The following is a 24,017-nucleotide window of genomic DNA, read 5'->3' on the forward strand; positions in this document are numbered from 1 at the left end:
TCCATTTGTTTATCTTTGCAGAAATGTCTATACATCCTTTCCCCATTTTTTAATTTGATTTTCTTTATTGTTGAATTATAAGGATTCTATGTAGTATATGTATATGATTCTATGTAGTATATGTATATGATTTACAGAGGTTTTTTCCTGTGGATTGCTGTTTTAGTTTTTTAATGGTAACCTCTGAAGCACAAAAGGTTTTATTTTGCAAACGTCAAATTTATTTTTTCTTTTGTTACTTATGCTTTTGGTATTATAGCTAAGAAAGACTTACCTAAGGACATGAAAATCTGCTATATTTTCTTCTAAGTGTTTTATATTTTTAGCTGATATTTTGGTCTGTGATACATTTGCGTATGGTGTGAAGAGGGGAGTCCAGTTCCTTTCTTTTGCATGTGAATACCCAGTTGTCCCACACCATTTGTTTGAGAAGATTGTTCTTTTTCCAATATGTTGTCTTGGCACTCTTGTCAAAAATTAATTGACTGTAAGTGAGGGGTTTTGTTTCTGAACTCTCAATTTTATTTATATTTATATGCCTATTCTTTTGCTAGACCCATACTACCTTAATTACTGTAGCTTTATGTAATTTTTGAAATCAGGAAGTGGGTGATTTCTCCAAGTTTGTTCTTTTTTTTTTTTTGAGATTGTTTTGGTGGTTGGATCTCTTGCATTACTTTGTGAGTTTTAGGGTCAGCTTTCCAGTTTCTGTTTCAATTGCAAACAAATCAGCTGGTATTTATAGCAGTTGTGGTGAATGTGTAGGTTTGGGAAGTATTTTCCTCACAAACACATTAAGACTTCCAACCCATGAACATGAGATACTTATTTAGGTCGCTTTAGTTTCTTCTAGCATTTGCAATGTCTTTCTTTTGTTAAAATTATTTCTAAATATTCTTTCTGATGCTATTTATTCTTTCAGATACTATAACTTTCTTAATTTTATCTTCAGGTTATTTTCTACTAGAATATAGAAATAGAATTGCTTTTTGTACATTGGTCTGGTATCCTACAATCTTGTTGAACTTGTGTTTTACTCCTAATAATGTTTTTTAAGGTCTTTCTCTGTACAATATAATGTCATCTCTGATTAGAGGTAATTTTGCTTAATTCTTTTCCAATCTAGATGCCTGTTATTTTACTTTCACTCCTAATTGCTCTGGCTAGAACCTTTAATACAATGTTGAATAGATATTATTCCAGTAAAAAAAGACAACAGGATGATTCAAGTGGACATTCTTTTCTTCTCTTAGAGGAAAAGCATGTGATCTGTATGTTTTTCAGAGATGACCTCCTTAAATTTTAAAAAAAAAATTTAAAGATTTTTTTTTTTATTTATCCATATATGAACTGGGGTGTAGGCTGGAGGGAGTGGAGTGTGAAGATTCACCAGAGACAGAGTAAGGACTGAAACAGGCAGATTTACTGAAATATACTGCTGAGGGGAGCAGTGGGCAACACAGGAGAGGTCTGCTGTGCCATATATAGGCTAGCCTCCAACTGGGGATTGAACTTACGCCGCAGTAGCTATCTATAGCTTGATAGCTGAGACTTTAACCTTTGCGCCACCAGGGATGCCCCTAAATTTTTGTTTTTAGATTGAGGAAGTTCGCTTCTATTCTGAGTTGGTTGAGTGTTTTTGTCATGAAAAAATGTTGGGTGCATTTCTACACCCCTTGAGTTGATCATATGGTGACTTTTTGTTCTTGACGTCTACCCATTATCCTTTTCCTCCATTAGTAATGATGCTTGTCATAGGATAGGTTTTAGCTTGTTAAAACTGATCTTTTTACTTCAGAAATTTTATTTTGCTGTTCTTTATTTCTTTCCCTCCATACCTTTCCTTTGCAATGTTGATTAGATAGTTCTGGAGCTAATTTATCTCTTTTGGACTTTTTTGTTCTATCTTTTGGGAGACTTTCTTGACTTTGTCTCATCTTACTGATCTGGTATTCAAATGTCCCATTTTGTTATTTAATTCAGTTATTCAGTATTTAAAATTTTTTTTAAAACATTTATTTATTTATGCATGCATGCAAGAACTGGGGTACAGGCCAGAGGTGCGGGTGGTGAGAGGATTCACCAGAGACAGTGGGGAACAGAACAGGTGGATTGACTGAAATACACTGTTCAGGGGAGCAGCGGGCGAGACAGGAGAGGTCTGCTGTTCCAGGTGGGTAGCTCCCTGGCCGGCGATCAAACTCTGGTTCTTGATATCCCCTTGTTTCTCAGTGCTATTATGATTTCATTTTTAAAATGCCCTGGCATATCTGTAGGACTCTGGGTGATCCAATCTGTCCTTATGAATTAGAAATATTGCTTTAATAATAGGAACAAAAAATATAGAGGACTGGTAGGGAGAGAGGATTTTGTTAGATAAGGTCTGGACTAAAGTACAACTGCAGACCTGCTTAGCAAATCCTCCTTCTGTTCTCTTTTCCCTAGGACATGATTCTGTAATTTTTGACTTGTTGGGAGACTGTAAACTCTGTTTTCCAGTTTTGCCTTTCTAGACTTTACACAGGACAAGGCTCAGAGGTTTACAATTAAATACTGAATGAATGGTCAGAGTTGAGAGCCTTTTTTTTTTTTCTTCTGTGGACTCACTTGTCACAATAGGTCCTGTTACTTTTTGAAAATATTGTTTTCATTCATGAGAATTTTCTACCTTCTAAGCTGTGTCCTACTTGCTAAGTTAACTTTTTGGATTTTCCTTCTTATTATCACTGGGCTATTTATACATGTAGTTTTACAGAAAGCTTTAATTTGGAAACATCCCACTGAATCATATTCTAGCACCCTTAATTTGCTGGAGGAAAACTTAGAAAATGAGCACATAAGCAAAGTGGACTTTTTAGCAAAGTCCATATACCAAAATCTAGTTTATTGAAAGGCTATTTAGTTATATTCGTGTGATTCTTATTGGCTCTTATCAATACAGTTCAAATGATCATATTCACTTACAAGGAGACGATTATAGGAGCAGTCTATAGTGACTGGAAACACTTTTAGTTATTTAGACTCTATTCTTGGCTCTAATCTCAGTTCTGCCACTTACAGGCCATGACATTGTTAAAGTTTTAGGCTGCACCTTAGTTTTGGCTTTCTCGAACCCCGTATCAGTTCTGTCTTAGAGCGTACTTGTGTTTCCCATCTGCAGTGACCCTATCATCATCTCTCTTTGACTACGCATTTCCTTCAGCTCTTAGCCCTGATACTATTTCCTGAAGTGTGATCCTGACTCTTCAGATTATGTACCTTGTTACATACTCACACAGTTCTTACCCTAATTGTAACTTTGCATTTATTGTATGATTACTTAACAGTTTCTTTGAACAAATATTTGTTGAATGCTCTGTATATCTCCTTGGATTGTAAGCTTTGTTAAGGCAGAGTAATGGCTGCATCTGTGTTTTTGTTTCTCTTTTTCTTAGTCCAGTGTCTCTAGCACCTAAAACAGTACTGTCATAGGGTGTACTCAGTGAGTGGTTGTTGAATGACTGCAGTAAGGTGGAGATAATAATACTGCCTACCTGCAAGGCTGTATACACTTTCAGTGTGATAATGTGTATGAATTGCTCAGCTTATACATAGTGGCCAGTTCATACAATACCTGTAACCGCCGACGAGAGGCACCAGTCTGCTCTGGTGACTGAGAGCAGTTATTATGGATGCAGAGAGACCTCAGCTCTATTCCTCTCTTGCTAGTTCTCTGACCCCACATATATGCTTAATAACTCTAATTTACATTTTCTTTATTCATAAATGGAAATAATAATAACTACCTTAGTGATTTGTAAGGATTATATGTGATCATGGCAATTACGCAGTTAGTTGTAATTGTTCAATAGATGGTGGTGATACCATTGTTAATATGTTAATGAATAAGGGAAATAATTGAAGGAATATATAAGAAGTATTTCATATAGTTATTCTTTTTCCTGGTCCATATTTAGGTTTTCTAGATTCCTGTTATGAGTGAGACCATTCGGTATTTTGCTTTTTCTTTCTGGCTTATTTCGCTATAAGAAAGGAAAAAAAAAATCAAAATCAACAAACAACTATGAACCAGAGACACTCTTGGCGGGGGAAGGAGGGATTGAGGTCAAAATCGGGATTGCAATTGTATGGGGAATATAAAAATAAAAATGAAAAAAAAAAGTATTTCAGAAAACAGTTCTCATGTAAGAACAGTGTATCCTCTGATGCAAAGTAGCTTTGTTTCCATTAGCTCATAATCTTAGGAGTATTTAACATTTCTAATTATATCTCTGATGGGTTGTCCTATGTTAGTTGTAGTCTTGTTTTAAAAGGACTTTTGGGAGTATATATTCCTGAATAGTTGAATTACATTAAATACTAAACCTTGTACAAACTTTATGTAATGGTCACATTCAGCAAGTAACTGTGTGGATACCGGAAATGATTCTAGATTTTTGGGTGTGTTCATGTGTAATATTTGTGGATTTAGGAGACTGTTTTGAACATTGGATTATAGTCCTTTATGCTGGAACCTTGAACATCCACTGTATTTCAGATGCATCCTTTTCTCACAAAGCATGTTAAAATATAGTGTGGAAGGCTTGTTATTATAGGAATAACTTTTAATTTTCTCAAATTTACATATTAAAAAATTATTTTTGAACATTTAATATTTAAATTGCTTTTAGGAACATCATCCAAGCCACTATGCCTAGCCCTTGTTTCTCATTTAAATTGTTTCACTTTTATCTTGGCTACATGACTGTGACTTCTGACTTTAATCAGAAAGGATTTGTCTTATATAGTCAATTATTTACAGTCATACAAATATGTGGAGAAAGATGCAAAATTTCCTTATGATTGATGGCATACCTTTATTATAGGCTCAGCAAAACAGTCCCTCTTCTACAGGATCTGGCAACACAGAGCATTCCTGCAGCTCCCAAAAACAGATCTCCATCCAGCACAGACAGACCCAGGTGAGTAGATGATAAACAGAGGAGGAAAAGATCTGTCTGGGAGCTAACACTAACCCCATGGAAAATCCTAGTCCCCGTCAGGGTTCCCTTTACTTCTCTGACTTTGCCTCATTACTTGTGTAATGTTCAGAACTTGCACTGTGTGTATTTAAAGTTTTTTGGGAGGGGCTTTAATCTTTTCTAGGTTAAATATACCTACCTGGTATATGGTAGCAGAAATGCTTATTCTGTAGATGGTCCTGAGGAAAGAACACTTGTTTTTGAAGACCTTTAGGTCTGGGTTTCAAATTCTGACTCCATCATACATTTATCATTTTGGATCTTAGCTTTCTTGACTATAAATGATTTGTAAAATGTGGTTGATCTGATCATCTCAGACAGTATACAAAGTGTTTATTGGGATGGTACATAGGCTTCATGAATGCTAATCCTCTACTGTATGAAGGTGATTAATTTATTCCTTGTATCTGCTTAATTGGACAAGATCTAGCCAAACTTTTTTTTTTTTTTAATGTGGCACACCAGCATTATCTCTTCCTTAAACAGTCTTCAAAAATTCTTTAATTTAGGCAGTGTTGTGAATATTCGAAAATAATATCTGAAAAAGATAGTGGATACAAGCTCCATTTTAGGCTAATAAATAATATACTGGATTTCCTTGAAACTTCTTGGCACTGGGTTGCCTTCAAGATAGGATGCTTTCTTAAATTTCAAGAACTATGTGACCCTCTGGAGCAAATTTTAATTTTATTTGAATTACCAAGTTTGGTAGTTGAGCATTCTGGTAACTCCACCTCTTCCCTTTTGATTGCTTTTTGTCTCCAGTAGGTGGCATGTTTGTTCTTTAGACACCCAAGTGATATTATCTGAAGTCCTTTTTTAGTCAAAGCTAGTTCATTTCTAATGTGGTATGTTTCTGTATTGTTCAATGTACAGTAGTTTGAGAATTCGTATATTCCAGGGTTAACGTGTTTTAAAATGTGCAGATGTATCAGAATATGACTTGAAGAATGGGATGAGAAAAGCATATTTAATTTCTAGAGCCATCTAATTCCAGGCTATTTGTGTTAGTAGTTGGCTTCTTTTTTCCTAGAAAAATGATAAAAATGTGATAACATATTTTTGAGATTAATCTTAAATTTGTTTTGTCTTTATTTTGATAGTCCGACCTCACAATAGAAAAAATATCTGCACTAGAAAACAGTAAGAATTCTGACTTAGAGAAGAAAGAGGGAAGAATAGATGATTTGTTAAGAGTAAGTATTAAAATGTGGTAAGAAGTTTGATGACAAGCACTGACTGATGTTAGGTATAATTGGATTATGTGTATTGCATAGAGATAATTATTATAGCCATGAAAGATGTTTGGATATTTTCATTTAATCTGAGAGAATCTAATTAGGAACTAGGATCATTATTTTCTCTGCATTATCTTTAAGCTGGAAATCTTACAGAATTTTAATATTAAATATGTACTCCAGAAATAGATATGTGGAGTATTGCATTTTATCTGAAAATGTGGGAATAAACATAGAGTATTGTTTTCCCATCCCAGAGAAGTTATTTTAATATTTTTGAATTTTTGAAACTATTTCACAAAAACTTTCAGTTCTGGTTTTGTACTTGTGTATTTTTATAATATAACCTATTCATATCAAGTATTTTATGCTTATAAGAGAAACTTTTAAAATAGCTAATCAGGAGTTTAAAATACACTTCTAGAAAATACACCATTAAATATACCATATTTTACTTTTTACTTTTTCTGCAGGAAAAGAGGGTTTATGGACTTGGTGTAACTGATGAGAGTGAGCTGGCTTCAGGCACTCTTGGAACCAGGGCTCAAAGAGTATCTTAAAGCTTCTGCCTTATTTCGTTGTCACTCTACTTTCTCTTGTGTGGGATTTGTTCCCCTGCAGGTTCTCATCACATGCTGCCTGGAGTGGCCACCAGCAATTCTGGGCTGGCATTTCATAACTTACTAGAGGGGCAGCTTTTCATGGTGCTTATCTGACTGAGGACTGTAATTGTAATTGCCCCTTGCACTGGCCTGGCACTGCCTACTTTCCAGGAATGCTGGCAGTACCTTGCATATCTAGAGTACGCTTATGGGACAGCCAGCACCCACTCTGGCACCCATATCATGATTTCCTGGCTCCCATATATCATAATCCCTGGCTCCTGTATCATGATATTTTTAAAATATATTTTGGATATACAATTTGGCATGACTAATTTGTTCTTTAAAAAAGTTCAGAATGCTTATTGTTTTCTTATAAAAGTAACACATACTTTTTATAATAAATTCAGAGAATATTGAAGATAGGACACCTATAATTCTATTAACTGGGCTAAAACATTGAGATATTTTTGTCAAGAATTTTTTGAACTATTTATTTGTACATATGTGTGTATACATACATATTACTAATTTATAGAAATAGAAATATTACTAATTTATAGAAATAGAAATAGCTAGCATTTTAATCTTCAGTGATTTAAAAGGTGTAGGTTTGATATTTATTTGTACTAATGCAGTTGTTTTCATACTGACTCTGTGGAACCCTGAACTTTCTGTAGAGGAAATCATGGTTCCCATGACACATGGGGTGGGGATCCACAGTTTTGCTTTTATCTGGTTTTCTTATTGGGTAAGGCTTTCTTTGATTAAAGGGTCTATTTAATAATGCATGTAGAAAACGTCACAGTATTTGTAGTTATTTCCCCTCTAAATTTTTTTGCCTATATTTTTGTAATTACCAGAATATGTCATAAAAATGTAGTTTTGATTCCTACTTATGTAAAACCTGAAATTTAGTACGTATCTCTTTCTTTTGAAGTGAACATAACCTTAAGATTTTATTGTCTTCATAATAAACAAAAGATGAAACCTAGAGCTGGACACTTAGCCCTCTCTAGTTTATCTCCTTCCAGCTCAAGCTGCTTGCATCTCTGAATCAGCAGCATTCTCTTAGATCTGCAGTTGGGCTCAATGAATTCAAGTCTCAGCATAATCTTCTTTGTAGTTTTAGGCTTTTTCCGGATGTTTGGCTTAGTTCGCGTACCATGGCCACTCTGCTTCCTGTCATAATGCTGCTTTCCCTGGCATACCAAGTTCTTCCTTGCTCTTCCTGTACCGGGTCACTTCCGTGGCTGATACTGGCCAAGCTTCTTATACACAGGCTGGCAGGTTAAGGAATGGTCACCATGCTTGTGAGAGCACTTTGGACAGGGAAAGCTTTAGTGCTCATCTACACCATCAGCCTGAGCATATAAGTAAAATCTGATTTTTGAGACTATTTTTAAATTACTATGATTAATATTTCATGTGAGGATAATTCTTATACTTGCAGTCAGCTTTATGATAACATTTATAATTATTAGTTGCTGGTTCCAAAGCTCATTGACAGGTTTTTTAGTCACATCTTTTTCCCTTATCTTTTCTCCTGACTAGAGTACATTTTTAAGTAATTTTTAAAAAAAGATTTATTTTTATTCATGCATAGAAGAACTGGGGTAATAGGCCAAAGGTGCAGGGAATAAGAGGATTCACCAGAGACAGAGTGGGGAGCAGAACAGGCAGATCTACTGAAACACACTGCTGAGGGGAGCAGTGGGCGAGACAGGAGAGGTCTGCTGTGCCATGTGGGTTAGCTCCCTGGCCAGGGATAGAACTCTTGCTGCAGTGGTTAGTAATAACTTGATAGTGCTGAGACTTTAACCCCTGTACCACTAGGGAGGCCTGTAAGTAATTATTTTTTAAGAAATACAGATCCTTGTTATATTTTCTAAGCCCTTGTAGAGCTTGAAAAATCTTTCCCATATATAAGATAACACTGTGTGTGTAAGATTTTTGTGTCAAATGGAATTTTTTCCAGGGATACAAGAATGGTTAACCATATAAAACCAATTAATGTAATTTACCACATAAACAAAGGAAAAGATAAAATAAGATCTTATCAATAGGTACAAAGCATTTGATGAAATTCAACATCCAGTTATGATACGAACTCTCAGCAAAATGGTGGTAGAAGGAACAGGCCTCAATAACATAGGTCAAGTTTGGGTATAAAACAAAGATGTCCACTTATACAATAATATTCAACATGGTATTGGAAGTCCTAGCTAGAGCACTTGGGCAAGAGAAAGATATAAAAGGAATCCAGATTGGAAAGGCAGAAGTAAAACTATCACTATTTGCAGACAGTATGATAATATGCATAAAAAACCCTAAAGACACTATTAAGAAACAGTAAACCAGTACACTGAAGTGGTAAGCTACAAAACCAGTATACAAAGAACTGTTCTGGTCCTGTACACAAGCAGTGCATTAGAAGAGAAAGATATCAAGCAAACAGTCCCATTTAAAAAGAAATCAATACCTAGGAATAAACTTAACAAAGGAGGTGAAAAAACTGTATAGTGAAAACTATAAGACACTGTTAAAAGAAATAGAAGACACAATGAAATGTAAAGATAGTTCATGCTCAGGATTGGATGAGTTCACATAAAGGGCATCTTACCCAAAGCAGTATACAGATTCAATGCAATTCCTATCAAAAGTTCAATGGCATTCTTCAAGAAAATAGAACAGACATCACTGAAATTTGTTTGTAGCCACAAAAGACCCTCAATGGCCCAAGCAAACATGACAAAAAAGGAGGCATTAAATTTCCAGACTTCAAACTATATTACAAAGCTATACTGATCAAAGCAATGTGGTACTGGAATAAAAATGGACACACAAAGTAATGGAATAGCATTGCGAGCTCAAGAAATGAACCCACACTTATATGGACAGTTAATTTATGACGAAGGAGCCAAGAGCATACACTGGAGAGAGGAAAGTCCCTTCAGCACATGATATGGTAGAAATTGGACATATCCATATGCAAAAGAATGAAACTAGACCACTATCTCACACCATCCACGAAAGTTAATTTAAAATGGATCTCAAAGACTTGAAACCATAAAAATACTGAAGAAAACAGGTCAAAGACTGCAGCATTGGCTTCAGGGATGCTTTTGAGAACATGACTACAACAGGCAGGGAAATAAAAGCAACAAGAAACAAATGGGACCATATCAAATGGAAAAGCCTTTGCACACTGAAAGAAACAATCATTAAAATGAAAAGATCTACCGAATGGGAGTGTTACTGGGAGCTAGAGATATTTATACATAGTATGTCCAAGAAGGTTAAAGTCCAGAATTTAGAAAGAGCTCATAAACTTCAACAAAAAACAAGCCCTGTTAAAATATTTGCAAAAATGACCTGGTTAAAAAATGGACAGAGGCTCTGAGTAGACACTTCTTCAAAGGTGTACAGTTGGCCAACAGGCACATAAAAAGATGCACTTCATTTCTTCTTACTTAGGGAAATGCAGACCAAAGCAGCAAGAATAGCTAATACCCAAAAGACAAGAAACAAGAGTTGAGGGCCTCCCTGGTGGCGCAAGGGATTAAGCACTGCACTATGAAGCAGTCTACGGCCTCTGCAGCATGAGTTCGCTCCCCGGCAGGCCAGGGAGCAACCCACATGGCGCAGCAGACCTCTCCTGCCTCACCTGCTGCTCCCCTCAGCAGTGTACTTCAGTCATTCTGCCTGTTCTGTTCCCCACTCTGTCTCTGGTGAATCCTCTCACCCCCCACATCTCTGACCTGTACCCCAGCTCTTGTATGCATAAATAAATAAATCATTTTTAAAAGATTTATTTATTTATATATGCAAGAATCAGGGTACAGGCCAGATGTGTGGGAGGGTGAGAGGATTCACCACAGACATCTCTGGTCTGTACCCCAGCTCTTGTATGCATAAATAAATCTTTAAAAAAAAGATTTTTTTTTTAAAAAAAATCTTTTAAAAAAAGGTGCGCGGGAGGGTGAGAGGATTCACCAGAGACAGGGCAGGGCACAGAACAGGCAGACTGACTGAAACACTGCTGAGGGGAGCAGCGAGCGAGACAGGAGAGGTCTGCTGCGCCATGTGGGACTCTTGCTGGCCGTCCAGGATCGAACCGGCACTGCAGAGGCTGTGGGCAGCTTCACAGCGCGGCACTCTACCACCTGCACCACCAGGGGAGGCCCTAAATAAATCTTTTTTTTTTTAAAAAAAAAACAAGAGTTGGTGCACATGTGGAGAGAAGGGAACCATTCATGTACACACTCTGTTGGTGGGGATGTAAATTGGTGCAGCCATCATGGAAAGCAGTATGGAGAGTCCTTAAAAAAACTAAAAATAGAAATTCCATGTGTCCAGTTATCCTACTTCTGGTTATCTGCTGGAAAAATACAAAAACCTGTAATTTGAAGGGATATATGCAGCACTATTTACAATAGGCATACTATGGAAACAGTTTTTTGTTTTTTTTAAAGATTTATTTATGCATACAAGAGCTGGGGTATAGGCCAGAGATGCAGTGGCAGGGGCGGGGGGGATGGGGGGTGGGGTGGATGATGTGAGAGGATTCACCAGAGACAGTGGGGAACAGAACAGGCAGATTGACTGAAACACACTGCTGAGGGGAGCCATGGGCGAGGCAGGAGAGGTCTGCTGTGCCATGTGGCCATGTGGGTTGCTCCCTGGCCGGCCAGGGATCGAACTTGTGCTGCAGAGGCTGTGGATTGCTTCATAGTGTGGTACTTAACCCCTTGCGCCACCTGGGAGGCCCTGGAAACAGCCTTAAGTGCCCAATGTCAGATGAGTGGATTAAGTGTGTGTGGGGGTGTGTGTTTGTGTTCACATGGATTATTACTCAACTGTAAAAAGAGATGAAATCTTGTTATTTATGACAACATGGATGGAGCTGGAGGGTATTATGCTAAGTGAAATAAGTCAGAAGGAGAAAAATAATAACAGATGATTTCACTCATGTGGAATATAAAGAAATAAAGCAAAGCAACAGACAAAACCAAATCAGACAAACCTTGAAATCTGACTGTAGAACTGAGGCTACAGAGGGGAGTGGGGGGAGATGAGGAGCAAAGGTAGAAGGGGACCCAGTGGATTATTGGTGCTTTGGTGGTGGGCATGGTGCGGTGGCATGTTTTGGAGGATGTGTGAACTTTTACCTCTGTATACAACATACAACCTTGTAAAACAACATTACTTCAATAAAAAAACAAAAAACAGCCGACATTTGTGTTATGTTGATTTCTCTTGTCTCCCTAATATAACCACACACACACACACACACACACTTTTAAATTTTACTAGCATTTAATGTTTTTGAGAGGATTGTGACCAATGGAACATACATGTCTTCTCCATGATAAGCATAGGTTTTCATGCCTTACCACCCCTCCCATCCCTACTTTATTCTTCTATTTAAAATTTTTCCAGGGCCTTCCCGGTGGCGCAGCAGTTGTGCGCTGGGCTGCGAAGCTGCCCGCAGCCTGTGCAGCGCCGGTTTGATCCCCGGCCGCCGGCAAGGGTCCCATATGGTGTGCAGACCTCTCCTGCCTCGCCCACTGCTCCCCTCAGCAGTGTGCTTCGTCAGTCTGCCTGTTCTGCTCCCCGCTCTGGCTCTGGTGAATTCTTTCACCCTCCCTCACTTCGGACTGTACCCAGTGCTTGTATAAATAAATAAATAAATAAACAAACAAATAAATCTTTAAAAAATTAAAAAAAAATTTCCAGTGTACATCTGTATATGGGTCTCTTTATACTTATTCTGAAAATGTGTGGTTATGCTTAACTATTGTAATTTTCCATTTTCTACTCAGTTCTCCCTTGGTTTCTAGTGAGGATCTCTGGTTGCTATTCCTTACTTCTGTCATTTTATGTTTCATTTAATGATTTTACCATTCTTCTGAATCTCATTAAATGTTAATTTTGTCTTTCACATATTTTCTGTTATTTACTGCAGCTCATGTGAATTTTTACTCTATTACTGACATTTTTTATTTACTCACTTTTGCTCCCTTACCTAATTCATTTTCTTATTCCACCCTATATATTATTTATGGGTGTTGCCTCCTGTTTCATAGATATTGTGTCTTTTTGCACTTTATGTTGTACAGTATCAGCATTCTGAAATGTTCTTTTGATTTCTGTAGGGAGGTCATTTGCATTGTTTTCACACTAATGTTCTCTTTCCTTACTCAGAAATATTTCCTCTGATGTGTACTCGTTTATTTCCTTTTCTCCGTCTTTGAATGGGGAGAGCATGTTTACACTCAATACTTGTCTTTCATCTTTCATTGTTAGCATATATACTTGCTTTTTTGTTAACTTTGGTGCTGGCTGAGTTTTCAAGATTTATAATTAGATAAATTGTGAGTTTAAAAAGCTCCTAGCCCAGTTTGGGAACTGGCAGGCTTTTGACCGGGGTACATCTGGAACTGAAAAAGGATCAACTCATTTTCCTTCATCACTCTTTAAAATTGAAATGATAGAGTACATGAAAAACTTGAATCCTGATTTAGTATTCTTTTGGAATATGAAAAATAAGTCTGCTTTCATTTGCTTAGGGAGCAGTATACTCCCTTCACTTATTACCCCCTGACAGTTGTAGTTTTTCTGAAGGTTGTTTTCTGAAGGTTGTAGTTTTCCTTTGGATATAGAGTGGTACAAAAGGATTGGAAATGTCAAAATGCAAGAAACAAAGCGAAGGGTGACTTCTTTCAAAGTATTTAGAATTTATGTTTTTGATCTGGAAGGACAATGGGAGAAAGACCATCAGTCTTTACTATGGGTCATTCACTGAGTTTTTCCATTTTAGTGAGGTGATGGGTAAGACTGTATTAGGAGCTGCTGGCCAGGTGGTATTTTAAACATGAGTAAAAAAGTTCGTTTTAGAAACCACAAAAATTTAGCATTCTTAAAATTTTAAGTAAGCTTCCATAGATTGATTCCATACGTTTGATTACAGATTTTAAGGAATGAAAGTAGAATTTCACATAAGCCTTATATAATCTTTGGCTTACAGATTATTTAGATAGTCACGTTTACCCTCATGCACTTTGCCATTGATGATGAGGTCTCCGGAACTCTTAAGAAAAACTAATAGGGAGAACTCCACTGAAGAATTTGGAGGTGGAAGCTGTGGTACGTGGGATATGAGTGAGCTGTAAGATCTTCCATCTGTGCTTTTTACTGTTTCAGAAATACTTTTATGATTTAATTGGGAGATACCAGATTTTTAAGATCATTTTTTCCCAAGTTAAAAAGTAGCATTTGTTTGTCAAAAGAGTAGAGCTCTTTTTTTTAACCACAAGAATAAATGCAGGACTTAGAAGTCAAAATGGACATTGGCTAGTGGTTCTTCTCCTTCTCTGTTATTGTAGAACTCTTGAGTTTTCTGACCACAGCTAAATTTACTGTGTATATACTTTCTGGCCTTGAACCAGGACTTGAATTTAGCTTGTTTCCTAGTGCTGTCTTACGCAGTCATGGGTGTGCTTGGCTGCTTGGGTAGGGATGCTTATGTCATTCCATGTTTCTTTTTCTTTGGAAACAAGAATAGAAAAAGAAAAATTGAAAAGAAAGAACATGTGGTTTTAAGGAAAATTCTTTAATGATTCTGTAAGTGCTTAATTTCCCTTTGTAAACTATTTTATCTGTAAGTGCTTTGTCACCCTTTGTATGTATTTTAAACCTCTCATTGATTTTTTTTTTTTTAATTTTGTGGCAACTTAGGTATATATGATGTACTAGATTTAGCTTTTGGGAGGATAAAATATAATTGGTAGAAAAAGATACCCACTTTTATTAACAGAATTCATTGTTAATAAATAGATGTTTAGAGAGAATAAAGGAATGAAGTAACCTTTTTGAAAAATCTTAGCAAGACAAAGTTACACTTACCTCTTTGGTAAGTTATTTTTAGCTCCTCATGAACCTTAGTTTTGTTTTTGATTTAACAACAAATTATATTTTTACTCCCTAAAATCTGCTTTTATATTAATATATCTTCCTTGAGCTAATTTTAAAAAATTATATTTATTACAGGCCAACTGTGATTTGAGAAGGCAGATTGATGAACAACAGAAGATGCTAGAGAAATACAAGGAACGATTAAATCGTTGTGTGACAATGAGCAAGAAACTTCTTATAGAAAAGGTGAGAGATTAATGGTGGCATGGACTTTGTATCCCCAGGTGTATGTCCTTGTTGTGACTTCTTAGTCCTTGCTTGAAATGAAAATACTTCAGGAGACTTCCTCATTAGCATTATTTGACAATTTAGTGTTCTTTCTTACATGGATGCTGGACCAGGCATCCAAAGTGATAATTTGGGATATTTTTCCTGAATGTGTGTTGCTTTGATTGTGATATTGGTTGGACAGGAAAAACTAATCCTGTTCAAGTTTATTTGGGCTGTTGCTCTGCTAAATTCTTACCAATTCCTATTAGTTGAAGTGAGTATCCTAGAATACTAGGATACTAGTATCCTAGTACTCTTACAGAGATTTAGCAATAGTTACAATCTGTTTCAGAGTTGGTGTTCTAGGTAATTTACATGTAGAATAATGTGATAAGTTCTTTGTGCTTATAAAAAATGAAGTAGGAGCATACTTGTATCTGATTAATTTGCTTCTGTCTTTTTTATAGTAATTGATTAATTGCAACTTGCCTCTAAAAGTTATTAGTAACTATTTCTTAAAAGTTTATTTTTAAAGTTTATATGTTTTAAAGTTTATATGTCCAGTACTTGTTTTATATTTAAAGTTTTAAGATGACAGTATTCCCAGTGAAATTACTTACAAACTACAAGTTTTGTACACACTTGTGGTTACTTTTGCTAAAATCTTGAAATGCTGTTAAAAAGACAGATAACACTGATAAAGGTGAGTTAGGTTATTACTATCAAAGATAGTGAAGAGAACTTGCTTCATCTTTTAATTCATTAACCATATTGAAAGGAAATCACATTTTTCTACTTTTATAACAGAAATATTAAGCCATGTGCTAAATACACAGAATTTAAAGTGTAAGGTACTTCATGAAGTTGATGTAAATTCAGCTATGTGTACTATACTTGAGAGGTTCAGTAATGAATGATGCTGTCTCTCAAAAAATAAGAATGATGCTATCTCAGTTCTCATAGGAAAATAAAATTTTTTTTGTCCTCTTTTCCTAAGTCAAAACAAGAGAAGATGGCATGCAGGGATAAGAGCATGCAAGACCGGTTGCGATTGGGTCACTTTACCACTGTCCGGCATGGGGCCTCTTTTACTGAACAGTGGACAGACGGTTATGCTTTCCAGAACCTTATCAAGTAAGTGAATGATTAAATGGAGGATTTAATAGTTGGTTTGGAATTCTCAGGTTTTCTTTAATTATAGTCTTTAGAAATACTAGTAGTGGTGGTAATCTTTTCATTCAGTCTTAAGGTACCACGTGTATTTAAAATACAGGGAACAAAGGTGAGTCCTATTAAAAATAACACAAGTAATCAGAGCAGTAAAAGACAAGTTTTACATTAAAGCTTCAAAGAATTGCTGAAGCTAGCTAAGGAAGAAATTCTTCTTGGTATCTTTTAAATTATGTAATGAATTCTTATGAGGGGTTGACTGCATCTGTTCTGAAATGGACAAGGACCTAAGGAAGAATTTCCTGAATTAGGTATAAAAAATAGACCCCTAGAAGAATTTTATAGTACTTGTCCCTAAGGAGAACATTAACCAGTCAAAATAGATAGCCACTTCCTTGAAGTCAAATACTGACCAGTAATCAGGCTGGTGACCAGTCCTGCTATCTGGGCCTGTCAGCTACTTGGAATCTTGAGCACCCCATTGCTTTATCATAACTTTGTTTGAAACACTCCAAGGAGGGAATTAATATTAAAGATCCTAAAATTTCAATTGTGTTAAGTAGCTAGTATTAATTCAGCAATTAAAAAAAAATAACTTCAGGTTATAGTACATTTTGGTGTATTTATTTTGATTTGCTCTGTCATTTTCATCTAAGACTAGGGGGCATGTTATGTTTTAATCATGGATTTTCAAACTTTTGATCTGCAGATCATTCATTGCTTTTCCTAATTTTTTATTCTTGCTGAAATAACTTATTGAATATTAGAGTGTGGGAATGCTTTTGAGTAGTACTGAAACATAAATAACAAATTTATGTCTGAAAGAAAAGTACAGATATTGATGTTATTAACACTTTATAACTAACATCTGGGTTACACATTAGTAATCATTGTGATACATTAACTGCCATTATAAGTTTAGGTGTGTTTTTGCTTTCAAAATAACTCGAGTATGTGTATTTTGGTGTGATAAGAGATTGTCAAGTTAAAGTCTTTTGAGTTAAGCCAGGTGCCAGAGACTCAGAGCAGCATCCACTGTGCATTCTAAGCAGGGTGTCTGGTGATAGCAGAAGTGTACCGGGGCACAGAAGCACACAAAGGCAAGACAACCTTTCCGTAACACTGCCCAGTACATGTAGGTTGCCCCAGAAGTGGCAAAGCATCCTTTTCTGTAGAATGGGATCAGAAGATAAAGCTGATTACTGGGCAAAGCCACTTAATGCTCAGACTGAGTTCCAGATGTGGTCGTGACTCCTACAGCCTTTTGACGGTGGTTACTCTTTAGATGGCACTCTTTAAATGTCTGTAGACATTTTTGACCCAAAAAGATAATAGGTTTTTATAGAAATGTAAAATATCATTAATTTTAAGAAGTAATTACAACTAACATCAAATTATACTTTCATTTTATATAAGTCTTAGGCAATTGTTTTGAAATTCCTTTTGGCTCAGTAATTCCTTTATTTTGATTTTAAATTAATCACTTGTTGACAACCTTGGAAGTGTAAAATATGACAGCTTTATTTGAAGTCAATTAATTGGCAAATAAATTGAATAAAATGTTTTTGGGGGGGTTCTTTGTTAATTTATTCCAATTAAATTCAAAATCCTCATCTCTTTGCTGAGCTGTGGAAGCTCTGACTTGGGACATCTGGCAATAAATATCAGTAAATCTCTGTGTTCACTTTTGTAAGCTTAGACTTAGAGAACTGAATGCCCGAAAACAGAAGATAGAATGCTAAATACAGTAGAATCAAAATGAAGTAGCCCCATGAGAAAGGAATGGGACAAACTTTTTAAGTTAGGAAAAATATTCCCAAGGACCTGTTTCTAATCAGAATTGGCATCTGTGAGAAATATATTGGGTAGATTTTTTAAAAAATTATTTACGGTTTTTGATGATAATGGCAGTATTTTATCTTTTTATTCTAAAAGTAGCCTGACACCCAGAGGCTGTGGAAATCTTATACAGTTAGAGTACAAAATGATGACCTTGGGGCCTCCCTGGTGGCACAGTGGTTGAGCGCTGGGCTGAGAAGCTGCCCGCAGCCTCGGCAGCGCTGGTTCAATCCCGGCCGCCGGGCAAGGGTCCCACATGGCGCGCAGACCTCTCCTGCCGCCCGCTGCTCCCCTCAGCAGTGTATTTCGTCTGTCTGCCTGTTCTGTTCCCTGCTCTGGCTCTGGTGAATTCTCTCACCCTCCAGTGCTTCTGACTGTACCCAGTGCGTGTATAAATAAATAAATTTAAAAAAAAAAAAAAGATGACTTTGCTGTAGAGCCATGAGATCCAAGAATTGGGACTATCTAAGTAAGATCCCAGCCAGAATTGTTCCTCCTAGGTGGATAGTATTTTTCATGATTTTAAGTCGTATAAGGAGTAGAATATCTATCTTTTCTCTTGGGTAGCTGTTTCTGGCTGAACCTGTTAATTACAGGTATTTGCATTAACTAACTCCCTTTCTCACTGTTAATGCAGAAAATTAAAATTCTCCAGTTGTAAAAGGCTAGATATGATATCCACACAAATGACAAGTCTCTCTATATAAGAAATTCTATGGCACATAATTTGGTGGGTAAGGTTGAATATTGGCGATAGTACTGAATTTTATGGGAACAGACAAACTTCAAGACATTTAAAAATTTAATCAGATGATTAAATGTAGTCTCAGAGTAGCCTAAACACAGTTTTTTTTGTTCTCATTTTGTTCCTTGACTCTTTTTCAAGGGATCTTTATTAATTCCTAGAAACAGAAGATTTGCTGTCTAATAAGTCAAAAATATCAGATTATTAAATTTTCCTTTCCTAAAGCATGTTAAAAAGTAGCTTATTTTATAATATTAAGAAAGTAGTTATGTTAAATACTGGTGTTATTCAGTGTGCAATTAAAAAAAATTAAGTCTCAAAATCTCAGTCAATGATAAGGCACTAACAATTACTAAGATTTTGTTTATGTTGAAGTGAACAACATTAAAGTAGTGGGATTGGACCAGCATAAAAATTGTGGTCATTTAAGATGTGGATTATCAGAGGGAGTAAATTGAGCTAGTCTATATCCTGATGTGTAAAGAATTATAGAGTCCTGGGGCCTCCCTGGTGGCGCAAGGGGTTAAGATGCAGCACTATGAAGCAATCCACAGCCACTGCAGCATGAGTTCAATCCCCGGCAAGGGAGGTGACCACCCACATGGTGCAACAGACCTCTCCTGCCTTGCCCGCTGCTCCCCTCAGCAGTGTATTTCAGTCGAGCTGCCTGTTCTGTTCCCCGCTCTGTCACTGGCGAATCCTCTCACCCCCACACCTTTAGCCTGTACCCCAGTTCTTGTATGCATAAATAATCTTAAAAAAAAAAAGAATTATAGAGTCCTATCTTAAGGTGATTACTTGTGAACCATGTGACTTTGAATTGCAGTTCTCCCTCGGGTAGTCCATAGAGTTTCACAGTTTCTACTACACGTAGGTCATGTAAATCCTGACAATCTTTTAAAAACATATGTAGGGTATTCAGTTTTCTACAGATGACTGCATAAATTTTTTTGGTTAAAATAATGCTTGAGGGCCTCCCCAGTGGCGCAGCGGGTTGAGCGCAGTGCTGTGAAGCTGTCTGCAGCCTCTGCGGCGCCGGTTCAATTCCTGCCCGGCCTGGGGAGAATCCCACATGGGGCAGCAGACCTCTCCTGTTTCCCCCACTCTTTCCTCAGCAGTGTATTTCAGTCCTTCTGCCTGTTCTGCTCCCTGCTCTGTCTCTGGTGGATTCTCTCACCCTCCCACGCCTCTGGCCTGTACCCCAGTGCTTGTGTAAATAAATAAATCTTTTAAAAATAAATAAATAAAATAATGCTTGAAAATTTGTGAAAATTTTGTATAGTGTGATTGGAGTCTGAAATATTCTGCTGTTGAAGGTGCCTGCTTTTCAATTCCTAGGAGTAATGTAACAAACATCATTAACTAGGGGGTTTCAAACCATAGATACTGATTCTGTCACAGTTTAGGAGGCCAGAACTCTGAAATCATGGTGTGGGCAGGATGGTGTTGGCCTTTGCGACCTCTAGGGAGGAGACTTTGGTGTTCTGTGACTTGGGGCAGCACAGCTTCAGTCTCCACCTCCATCTTCACCTGGTGTTCTCCCTAAGTGTCTCTGTGTCTTCTTAGAAGGACACAGTCATATTAGATTAAGGGTCTACCCTACACCAGGATGACCTCATTTAAATTAATTAACTAATTAATTAATTATATCTTCATTGACCCTAATTCCAGATGTCATAATCTGAGGTACTAGAAGTTAGGACCTGAACATATCTTCTTGGGTGGATACCCTCAAGGGTACCTAAGCCTGATTCTCTTGTTTTATAGGTAGTAACTTTTATTTTTATTTATTTTTTTAATGGATTTATTTATTTTTTTTAAAGATTTATTTATTTATTTATTTATTTATACAAGCACTGGGTACAGTCAGAAGCGCGGGAGGGTGAGAGAATTCACCAGAGCCAGAGCGGGGAGCAGAGCAGGCAGAGGGACCGAAGTACACAGCGGGTGGCAGGAGAGGTCTGCGCGCCATGTGGGACCCTCCTCTGGTGGCTGGGGAGCAGCTGGGGATTGAACCGGCGCTGCAGAGACTGCAGGCAGATTCGCAACCCAGCACTCAACCGCTGCGCCACCGGGGAGGCCCGGTAGTAACTTTTAAAGTAGGGTTATTTAGATTTGAGTGAGATGTATTTACGTGTTGGTTAGAATTATTGTAAAAGTAGAAATACTGTCTTTCCATAAATGATGAAACATGCACATTCTTTTTTTTTTTTTAAGATTTATTTATTTATGCATACAAGAACTGGGATATAGGCCAGAGAGAGAGAGAGAGAGAGTGTGTGTGTGTGTGTGTGAGTGTGTGTGTGTGAGAGAGAGAGAGAGAGGATTCACCAGTGATAAGAGTGGGGAGCAGAACAGGCAGAATGAAATACGCTGCTGAGAGGAGCAGCGGGCAAGATAGGAGAGGTCTGCTGCGCCAAGTGGGTAGCTCCCTGGCTGACTAGGGTTCAAACTCGGGGATCGAATTCGTGCTGCAGAGGCTTCAGACAGCTTCACAGTGCTGTGCTTAACCCCTTGTGCCACCAGGGAGGCTCAGCATGAACAATCTTTAAAGTTGAATCAGTGCACAAAAGAATCAACTCTGTAAAAGAATCTGCCATATGTTGTGATATAAGGGTTGATAAGATCTGGTTATTGTTTTAAGAGAAGTTAGTTTATTGACATAATCTGAACTTTGTGCTCCCAAAATAAACTTAAGTGAAGTATCACTGATACTGTTTTTGGATGCCTTAATTGTAAGTATCAGTAGCTTGATAAGTTCGAGAACATCAAGAATTAATGTCGGAATCCTGACTATAACGTTGGTCTCTGATGCATCACTTTTCATGTGCGCGCTTGCTCTCTCACTCAGAATGTACAGTTTAAGATTATCCCAAAGGTTTTTCAGTGTACCCTGTGCTTATGATTTTAATATATACAATGGCTGTGGGTATTCTTTCTTGGTGACTCTGCAGACATTAAATGTGTGAATTCTCCCTGGAACAATAGAAAATCAGTTTTAGTTTAATAGAGGCGATTGCTAAAATCTCAATCTCCGAAAGCAGCTGGTCCCCAAAGACAATGTTGTGGCGCCTCTGTAGCCCGCTTTAGTTTCCCTTGTAACCTGTATAGTGTGTGGTTATCTCCAGAGATTTCAGACTGCCTTGCGCTCAGGGTGCCTCAAAGGGTAGAAATGATTGGAGGCTCACATTCAAAGAAGGTAAATGTTTTCAGGGACACTCACTGAATCAGGAGGACAATTGTGATTTTACCTAAGAAGTCTGTGTCACAACCCAAAGTTCTTTCAAGCCGTGAATTATTCATACACATGTATTTTACTGATGGTGGGATATGTCGCTAATGATAAAAGATTTTTTTCAGAGAAAATTCTTGAATTAAAATTCCCATTCTGCGTTAAATTGACATCTAATCAGCCACTCAGCTTAGCTTGAAGCAAAGGGTATCGTGTTATCAGGTGATTGCTTATTTACAGTGCCCTGGTTAGGTTAGCCTTGCCAGCAGTATTACCCTACAGATGGGCAGCATGAGCTCAATTATGGGCATCTACCCAGGAGTATAGTTTTGTTTTTCTGGTTGCCTTTCTTTCAGGAAAGATATACTGAACCTGAAAATGTCTAGAAACTGAAAACTGTGATGTCAGGGATGAGGGCAGAATAGATTTCCTTTGAGAACAGGTTAAATTGCTTTATTACATATTTCTGTAAATAAAGGTTGCATCAAGAAAAGGACATGGGGAGGCGTGATAGAGAAGGCCAGGCAGTTGAGTACTGACTATGACAGGTAATTTACATTAAAGATTTTACTTTGTTAAGTGGTTAATGTCAAGTCTTAGAATATTTTTTTGATTGATTGATTGATTGATTTATACATACATACATACATACAAGCACTGGGTACAGTCAGAAGCGCGGGAGGGTGAGAGAATTCACCAGAGCCAGAGTGGGGAGCAGAGCAGGCAGAAGGACCGAAGTACACTGCTGAGGGGAGCAGCGGGCGGCAGGAGAGGTCTGCGCGCCATGTGGGACCCTCCTCCGGTGGCCGGGGAGCAACCGGGGATCAACCAGCGCTGCAGAGGCTGCGGGCAGCTTCGCAACCCAGCTCTCAACCGCTGCACCACCGGGGAGGCCCCAAGTCTTAGAATATTTTTCTATACCAAATTTATAAACCTAATATCTGTTAGATGGTAGGATATAAGAGAAAGTGATTTTCTTAACGCTGGTATTTTTGTTGATTCCTAATTTGTAAACCAGCTTGTTACAGAAAAATTTGGTATCATCTTAGGAGCTACTTCAGTGGTGGTGGTGGTGGTAGAGATCAGAAGATTATTTTTTGTTAATTCATTTTATGTGCCATTCCCTAAGGAGTTTGTACTAGCTGCAATGTTTCATTGCACTTTCTCTGGTGTATTTTTTTTTTTTAAGAGACAGCTTAGTTTAGGTTTTACCATCTCAGTGAGTGGTAATGGTTCACTTAGAAGAGAATAAATGATGGACCTAAAAAGAAAACTTTTTTTTTTACATCGTTTAGCATCTTAAAAATTTGGTTTCTTTCTAGATTGAGGAAACTTTAAATAGATAAAAAGGCATTTGGATCCTTTTGTACTTTTCTTCTTATAGATCTTTAATGAACTCAAACCAGAAAGTTCTTTTCTTAGCTGTTAAAAAGGAACCAGAAAATTATTCCTTTTGAGTCAAAAAAAAAAAAAAAGGTCACAATACAAATTTGATATTATTCTTTGGTAACTAGTATCCTAAAGCATAGGCTCTTTCAAAAAATTCTTTCTGTTACCATTTATTTGCTCCTCCAACCTGCAGTTGGAATCAAATCTCTACTTGATTTAAAGAGGCTTTTAAAAAAAAATCAAATTTGCAGGTTACAAAGGTATTTTTGTTTGTTCTATAAATATTCTAAAAGTTTTCTGACCTTTTTCCTTTGTGCAATGTCTTTTCTATCTCTAGGCAACAGGAAAGGATAAATTCACAGAGGGAAGAGATAGAAAGACAACGGAAAATGTTAGCAAAGCGAAAACCTCCTGCTATGGGACAGGCCCCTCCAGCAACCAATGAACAGAAACAGCGGAAAAGCAAGACCAATGGAGCTGAAAACGAAACGTATGTTCTTTCTTGAGCTGAACTGTGAGAGACCACATTGTCTCCTCTTACACGTAGTCCTTGCCGTCGCCCACCACCATAGTCTCGTGTGTTCTTCTCGCCTC

At 37.2% G+C, this 24,017-nt stretch overlaps 1 protein-coding gene across 6 annotated transcripts in view; it reads left to right on the forward strand.

Annotated features, from left to right (window-relative positions):
* The window catches only part of TLK2 (tousled like kinase 2), a gene marked incomplete at both ends in the record, with an annotated part of 106,869 nt that overhangs the window by 53,668 nt on the left and 29,184 nt on the right, over positions 1-24,017 (forward strand). For 3 of the 6 annotated variants that reach the window (XM_084237590.1, XM_084237591.1, XM_084237589.1), the window contains 5 exons: positions 4,866-4,961; positions 6,125-6,217; positions 14,914-15,024; positions 16,046-16,182; positions 23,761-23,913. In XM_084237590.1, the coding sequence (XP_084093716.1) occupies positions 4,866-4,961; positions 6,125-6,217; positions 14,914-15,024; positions 16,046-16,182; positions 23,761-23,913 (590 nt within the window). Of the gene's footprint in view, positions 1-4,865; positions 4,962-6,124; positions 6,218-14,913; positions 15,025-16,045; positions 16,183-23,760; positions 23,918-24,017 lie in introns of all 6 variants that reach the window. The other 3 variants (XM_084237586.1, XM_084237587.1, XM_084237588.1) reach the window with 3 other exon arrangements.

This window comes from Talpa europaea (genome assembly GCF_964194135.1).
Source record: "Talpa europaea genome assembly, chromosome: 7".
Lineage (NCBI taxonomy): Eukaryota > Metazoa > Chordata > Mammalia > Eulipotyphla > Talpidae > Talpa > Talpa europaea.